This window comes from Xiphias gladius, chromosome 16 (assembly GCF_016859285.1).
Source record: "Xiphias gladius isolate SHS-SW01 ecotype Sanya breed wild chromosome 16, ASM1685928v1, whole genome shotgun sequence".
Classification (NCBI taxonomy): Eukaryota; Metazoa; Chordata; class Actinopteri; order Istiophoriformes; family Xiphiidae; genus Xiphias; species Xiphias gladius.
The window spans coordinates 14797709-14805692 of NC_053415.1; the positions used below are offsets into that span (position 1 = coordinate 14797709).

Consider the following 7984-nt stretch of genomic DNA (forward strand, 5'->3'; position numbering starts at 1 on the left):
TCTGTATTAAATTAAATTTTCCATATCTTCCTGTTTCAATGCCTCCTTTGCCAATAAATCCCCTTTATTTAATTCCTTTATAAACAGTAACCCGCATAAAGTGTAACTGAAATATTCATACTGTGAAGTCTGAGCAAAGTTTCATATATCTCATATATTACGTCCTGTCTACCTAAACGTGCAAGTGACTGCTGAACTTGAATCCGAACACAAAAATCTGTTACAGTTTTAAAAACTGAACCTATTCGCTAGTTCAGAAGTTGGAAAGGAATCAACATTTTACCCGCCTTGTATGTAAATTGACTAATAAAAAAATTCGCGCCACGGCAAAGTTCATGGAAGTGACACCACTTTCGTTTCATAAATGCCCCATAAATTAATTTGTTTGTAAAGTTTGATTATAACAAAAAATTCGGAACATGTTTTAAAATGTTGACAACGAGTTTAGGCAATTATTTGACCTCCCGTTTCTTCCAGGAAGTATATTGCTTTTGGTAAAGTACGGGATTTATTTTACGCATCTTTCAGGACTTTCCGGTGGCGCGGGAAATGAACAGAGTCTTGGCTGCGTGCAGCTGCAGGACCCCGCTTTGTTCACTGCCGAGCTGCTCCACGGCGCCTTTCTGTGTCTCTGTTCGTGCAGGAAGCGTTTCAAAAGAAAGATGCCCTTCACCCGCTCAAAGGTAAGAAAAAACTGCCTAACTTAAAAAGAAAAAAAAAGAGTTTATCCGTTATCTGCAAGTTTGTGTTTATCCTCTTGATGGTAAAACATCCAGTTATGGCCACATTGTAACTGGTGGGTTACCATTTAAATCCTCACCTCCCGGCGAGGTGAAGTTAATGCAACGTTTCACAGTTTACTGGCCCGAAACACGGACAAGTTTAGGGACTTAACTTCCAAAACTGAGCATGAGAAGCTGTAATTTTGTATATAACCAGATTAATGATCAAAATAATTTATCAGTTTTAATGTTAAACCAGCCTTCATTCTGCAACTTACAAAGGTTAAGAAAGAAGTAATAATAGTTATTTTTAAACGTTACAATAATAATATCGAAAATGCACGACCCAGTCACCTACATTTGGCTTGTTGGACACAGTGCTGTGTCTGATAAACTAACGCTGAAACATTAGCGGATTGATCGATTTAGTCCATTGACAGAGTAGTAACGTTGTCTGGCAAACCCTTATATTGATTAAAGTAATTTTTAGATTTGTTCAAGCAAACACAGAAAACTGTCCGATTCCATCTTTTACAGATTAATATTTACTGCTCTTAAGCTTCTGTGTTAGTTGCGTTAAACTGAAATCTTCGGGAGTTTTTGGACTAAACAAGCAGTATGAACATGTTCACTCGGCTTCAGGCATGTTCTGCTTTCTGGCCTTTTTTTAACCAAATGATAATTGAAAAATTGCCGGATTATTGATCTGGAAAGAAGTCGATACTTGCAGCCCTACCCGAAAAACCATTTAAGAAAGATCGCATAAAGAAATCAAATATAATGTAAACGTGGATTCGGAAGATGGTGGCCTACACAACCCCATGAGATACTCAAGGTCGAAGTTCTCAGTGTGTCGGACCAGTATCCTCAGGTGCCATGTAAGCATGTAGTTTGATTAAACCATCCTACCATGTTCAAGGGTTATTGATAAAGACACAGAGACTTCCCTGGCTGATTGGCGTACACTTTTGCCGCTGGTTATAAAAAGACTCATCTTTTTTCTCTACCTGCCTGTTATCATTTTGTAGAAACTGGCAGTCCATCCACCTCCATCCACCAGGATGAGTCTGAGGAGCTTTCGGAGCGTCCCGCTGGTTCCCATGGAGACCTCTTCCTCTGACGACAGCTGCGATAGCTTTGGCTCCGATGGAGGCTTTGCAAATACGGTAACTATAAAATACCAAGTCTCCCTGTAAATATAATCCCATCAAATGGTGGCGAATGTGTAGGCTCTTTGCAGCACCATCTGCAACTAATGCCGCTGTGTCTCTGTGTTTAGAGGAGCAGCTTAAGACAGACGAGGAGGATGGCAGAGAAACCAAAGGTGTTTGAGGCTACATCAGAGGAGGATACATGCAGCGGGTTTGAGGAGAACGTGATCAACAGGCAAATGAAATCCATGGTAAGTTTCCAGCGAAACTGCAACATATTTCATGACTTGGTTAGACACCGCAAAAGTTTCTTCTAAATTGTATTCTCCTTCAGAAAGTCGACTCTGAACCTCTGAGACGTGGCCGCAGGTCCAGCGTCCTGAAGGTTGCCATGACGTTCCCCACCAGGAAGCAGGGCAAGAAGAGGCCTGCGTCCGAACCACTCCCTCAGCCTAAAGTACGGGACTCCGACTCTGAGGAGGAGGAGAACTTCATGGACAAGAGAGCCCTAAATATTAAGGAGAACAAAGAAATGGTACAGTTGGATGTTTTTTTTTTTTCCCCCCCACATTAACTATTTCTGAACTTTGGTCAGAACTTTTGACTTCACTTCCTTTGTCTATTTATACATTCATTCATTCCTTCAAACTTATTTATAGCTTGCAAAGCTCATGGCAGAGCTGAACAAAGTACCTGGACTCTTCCCGAGACGGATGGCGATGTCGGCGTCCTCTATGGTAATTTCACTTAAAGATACACTATTGGACTTGCTGTTGCACACACACGCTACTGAAGCAGAGCGTATCATATCAAGGCTCTGCGTTAACTGATATTTGAACCTCTTCAGCCCCGACAGGCAGCCCGGCGGTCCATGGGAACCCCAGGGGCTTGCAGGAGAAACCCAGAGCGTTTGTCTCGACCCCACACACGATCCCGCACGCTGGTGGACGGACCCCCAAGTCCGACTCCAGAGGAGGAACCTGAGGATAAGTTCAGCCTGGTTCGCAAAAGCCACTACTATGAGGAAGATGATGAGCCAGTAAGTCATTCTCAGTCTGTCTCCTTGATTGTTTTGTTTACACTAAATTCTACTAATAAACAGGCATCAATTACATTCTAAGTGAGAACACTTATTCTTGTACAGCCCCGTCGCCGTTCCTGCAATGGTACCAAGGCCATCCCTCATGTGGTGCGGCCTGTGGAGGACATCACAGAGGCAGAGCTAGAGAGCATCTGCCAGAACGTGCGGGAGAAAGTCTACAACAGCTCCAGCGTAGGTCCCACATTCACTGTAACGCTGAGAAGATTTGAGCAGCTGCATTTTGTTGTTAAGCTCTGTGGACGAAGACAGTAAAACTTTTTTTTTTCCTTTCCCATAGGGATCCACTTGCCACCAGTGCCGCCAGAAAACAATCGACACCAAAACTAACTGCCGTAATCCCGAGTGTGTGGGGGTGAGAGGTCAGTTCTGCGGGCCCTGTCTCCGTAACCGCTATGGAGAGGAGGTCCGAGACGCTCTGCTGAATCCGGTGAGATCTTAAACATGCCAGATTGTATTTACATTTGATCACGTATTTGTCGGGCGAGTCTGACTTAATTTCGTTCTCATTGCTCCTGGTAGGAGTGGCAGTGCCCGCCGTGCAGAGGGATCTGTAACTGTAGCTTCTGTCGCGCTCGACAAGGTCGCTGTGCTACGGGAGTGTTGGTTTACCTGGCTAAATACCACGGCTTTGATAATGTGCACGCCTACCTGAAAAGGTGACCGGAGCATTTTATAAAATTTTCAAATGTGAATTATTATTTTTGTATTGTGTGTAAGCTGGTTAACACTAAGGTTTTCTTTTCATCTCCTCTCCCCGTTGTAGCTTGAAAAAGGAGCTAGAAGAGAGTAGCAAATGAAGTGTGGAGGAAGAAGCCGCTCCTGGACCCGACTGACATTCTCTCTGACCATTTTGACATTCGCACAGTTCAACTATTGTTCATAGTGTTTCAAGCATTATAACACAATACTTATTGTTCCTGATTGTGAAATTTCACATAGTTTTGAACATTGACTGACATCTGGAGGAGGCACACAGTCACTTCTCTCCAGCAAAAAGCTTTCAGTATTGTTATTTTTTTTTATTTTTTTGTTCTCCCACTTATTTCCTGCCTGTTCTCAAGAGCTGAGCTGTTTTAAATTAAGACAGGTTCATTGTGATCTAAGGTGACTCGTCCAAACAGCCCTCTGTGATCGTAAATATTTTATGATAATTGCCTTGTTCTTTGATGTATATATTCCCTATTCCGACCATGTGTTTTTTTTTTTTTTTTTTCTCTTTTTTTCTTGAAATAGCTTAATCATCCTACCTGCTGCAAATTTCAGGCTTGTTTGAATCATCTACTGTATTTTACATTGTTTTAAATGTATAGATTTTACACAGCCTACATGGACATGAGTTAGCCTCCAGGGGATCCATCTTTGTGCCTTTTTTGCAATTTTATGCTTGTGTTTTTACAAGTCGTTTTACACTTTTGTAAAGTGTACATGTGCAGGGGGAAAAAAAAAAAAGGTTGGCTTTGCTTGGGATGTCCTGTAGAAGTGGCCCAATGATCTGCATGCTACTGAGGTGGTGCAGGTGGAAAGTGTATAGACTGGGGTCCACTGCCTCTTACTTCTAAACTGCGAGGAACTGTGTGATATACTACAGTGCCTGGTTAAATATCCTTCATTAGATAACTGTCACTAATGGTGTGGAAACAATTAGCACACTCTAATGGGAATCTCATACCTGTAAATCATTTTATCCTTTTAAAGCACATTCTCGCTCTGCTTCAGTTTCTTTGGCTCATTTTCTGCCTTACGCTGTTAAGTAGGAATGGTTGAAGGTGCCACTGAAGTGGCAATAGAGTTATGGCCTGCATTTTCAGTTCAGAAGTGATATACTCTACACGAAATGACATGGAATTAACCTTTGTGTCGTTCGTCTTTAAAATGTACTTCATTTCACCTGCAGCAGGACATACTCTGATTGTACGACACTGTTTTAAAAATAATCAACGGTTGAGATTTGTTCTTTACTGTAATTACAGGTGAAGGTTGTCTTACTGCTGCTTGTGTTTATGAGGCACTGCACCCGTAACAGGAAGAGTGATGCTGAAGTGTTGATGGGAATATCCGTTATGTTGATGCTTGCTTCGTGCTTATTTGCGTTAACTGTAAATTTTCATTAAAGCGTTAATCACTGCACAATCATGTTATCAGTTCTTTTTGAATTGACCATCACTCTATCCAGAACAGCGACAGCTGTAATTACTGTTATTGAAACATGGAGGAGAAATGCTGAATGCTGGTGGTGATTGAAGATCTCGAGGACTGTGGAGGCTGGAGGTTTATTAACGTTTCTATCACTGTTAGGCAGCTACAGTATGTGTTTATAGTGAGTTTGCATTCCTTCAGAGACTAGAACTTTGACTACTGTCATCTGGTTAAAAAGTTGACACTATCCTTTTACAAGGCTTTCAAAACCACCGCATTCTTGAAGGGTTTCCACTGAACGACCTGCACAAGAATGAAATAATCACCATTTGCAACTGTCCTAAGCCGCTGTTTTAATACTATACAAATAAAATTGGTCATTTCAAGTGTAAGGAAAGGATCTAGTATATAAAATGGCCATTACAATTTTGCCAAAATGAAAAAGCATGTCATAGCCACCCATAGGGATTCCAGCAGCAGTTTACCAAAGGTAAACTGCAGCTGACAGCAGGGATGTGCCCAGTGTAATGCTGGTTGATCCACTGGGATTAATGGAGGCAGTGAGAACATACCTGTGGGATTATTCAGCAACATGCAAAATGTACATGGTCATTTATTTTAAGGTATAAAATAGTTTTGAATTTTTACGCACTATAATTTTCTCTTGTGGAGTTTTTAATATGACTGTGAAATACAAAAGGGTATCAACAATAATTGTTTCAATCTGGGGGGGTGTACCTGCATAGTGGACAGTTTTTGAAAAACTGCAGCAGATTATCCTCATAGATGGCGTCACATTTGCTATGTAGGAATGAGGCACAAACAAACAAAAATCTAAAATACCTTTTTTTTTTTAACTGATGGGAAGAATCTCTGATTATTCTGGAAATACCTTTAGAACAGTGGTAAGTGCTGTTAAATGACTTTCTGGGTTTAACAAAGATAAAGATAAAAATAGTAATACATGGGTGGAAGAACCTGGGGCCAGCTGGCTAACCTAACATTTATTTACCTTTACTACACCACCACCTTGTCTCGATGCATTTCGCCTGTAGTGACGCACTTTCAGGTGCGATTAATCGCCCACATGTCTTTGTGGAATGTGTGAAATAACAATTAAAAAGTACAGTTACTAAGCTAATATGCCGCTAGAAAGAAGGATAACAAAGTTATCCTGGCCCTGATATTTAACTTACCTTAGACATATTATTACAAACACCACATGTGAGCACTGTCTAACAAAAATAGACTGCGTAGCCTGTTTCAAAGTGCCTGGACAGACTTGACTTACACCACACGGTCCTCTTCAAATGAATGATTAAGTCATTTATACATTGAAAGGCAACACGTTTGGAGATGAAAGCAGGATTATGCTGACTGTAAAATCCATGTTTTCATTGATGAATAAAGCGAACCTTGAAAAACTCACATCCGCAGACACATCTCTCTCCCAGGATTTAGCTTCTAGCTGAGGATGCACAAACGAAATGGGCATGGATTGCAGGTCAGCTGGTCACCTCAAAGCGATTCTAATTGGATAGAATTTTTGCATATGTATACGCCCCCCAAATGAAAAATTAGTCATGAAAAAATGTTGCTCGGGGAAGAGAAAAGCGAGGAATTGTGATGATTTAGATATGTAATGACTCAAAATTTTACATATACCTGGAGACAGCAGCACAATTACTGCAGGAACACAGGCTTTAAAAAAAAAAAAAATTCAGTGTCTTTAAGGTTTGAATTAGTTATTAACTAAGGCCTCTGTCACTATAAGAGTCAAATGACTCAATTGAAGTGATTGAGCCATTTAAAGACATTTATTTAGCTGCACTTTCAAGTGATTTTGTGTGTGCGAGTGTCTGAAGTAACAGTGACTAAACTATTACTAACTCATACGATTTTGTAATCAAATAACTGTCAATTTACAAATCCAATAAATTGTCTTCTGTCATTACTGTACATTCCTAATTAAGTCTGTAAATCCAGAGTTTTTTAATTACACAACTATTGACACAGCAATAAAACAACAATAAAATAAAATATTATTGACAGCAATAAACAACAATAAAAAAAACTTGTTCATATTTCACCAGCCATACAAAAATACGCTGAATGACCTTTTTACTACATACATTTGTAAAATATGTGTTATCTTTTGCCCAGTTTCATATTTACATATATATATGAGGAAACGAGAATATTAGGAATACCTCATATTGCAAGTCAGTGGAGCTAATTATGGTCGATGGTAAAAAATTACCTTACAATTGAAATCACACCTCTCTGACATGAAAACATAGACTTCACAATTAAAGATAGGATCTATCGCAGGATGGTTGTATTGTACTGCATCAATAAAATGCTATATAAATAAAATCCTCTTATTCTCACACTTTTTTAGGTCACATATAAACATAACTTCCAAAATAACATCTCCTCTTTTTTCCTTCTTTTTTCCCCCCAAAAGGAACATTTCAAAAACTATTATTAGTATAATAAAGATGCACTTGAAAATACTAGCCCTGTATTAAATACCAATGATCATCCACTTTGGGGTGATGAATATTTAGGGAAGTAATTGTTTACAACGCTCAAGCATTGAGCTGATCTGGTAATCAGGCTATGAAATACAATATTTATTCATTAGAGCAGATTTAATGAGGCCTTGCGGCGCTAATTATGAAAACCAGTGTAGCAGTAAATGAGTAGCGCACAGTGGCGGGCTGCGGGGTACCTGTAAGGAGGGACTGGGGGTTGAAGTGCCCTGAGTGCCATGGCACACTAAGCAGCAACACACAGCCCTGACTGTGGCCATCCAGCCCACGGCAATATATCACCGGACCTGCAGACAGGTCACAGATGGGCCCCGCATC

General features: G+C 40.3%; 1 protein-coding gene across 1 annotated transcript; it reads left to right on the forward strand.

Annotated features, from left to right (window-relative positions):
* Nucleotides 1–486: 486 nt before the first annotated feature.
* On the forward strand, nucleotides 487–5092 carry cdca7a (cell division cycle associated 7a). The gene is made up of 10 exons (XM_040147660.1): nucleotides 487–683; nucleotides 1751–1888; nucleotides 2002–2124; nucleotides 2208–2408; nucleotides 2533–2610; nucleotides 2721–2912; nucleotides 3018–3146; nucleotides 3253–3402; nucleotides 3495–3631; nucleotides 3739–5092. Exons 1-10 carry the CDS (start codon nucleotides 663–665, stop codon nucleotides 3770–3772), a joined length of 1203 nt encoding a protein of 400 aa, XP_040003594.1. The 5' UTR covers nucleotides 487–662; the 3' UTR covers nucleotides 3773–5092.
* The last annotated feature ends 2892 nt before the right edge of the window (nucleotides 5093–7984 follow it).

Excerpts from the sequence above, each read along its gene's own strand:
- cdca7a (XM_040147660.1), top strand. The coding sequence starts at position 663 with ATGCCCTTCACCCGCTCAAAG. Across the intron at positions 2,913-3,017 it reads ATGAGGAAGATGATGAGCCA|CCCCGTCGCCGTTCCTGCAA; the intron begins GTAAGTCATTCT and ends ATTCTTGTACAG. Across the intron at positions 3,632-3,738 it reads GTGCACGCCTACCTGAAAAG|CTTGAAAAAGGAGCTAGAAG; the intron begins GTGACCGGAGCA and ends TCCCCGTTGTAG.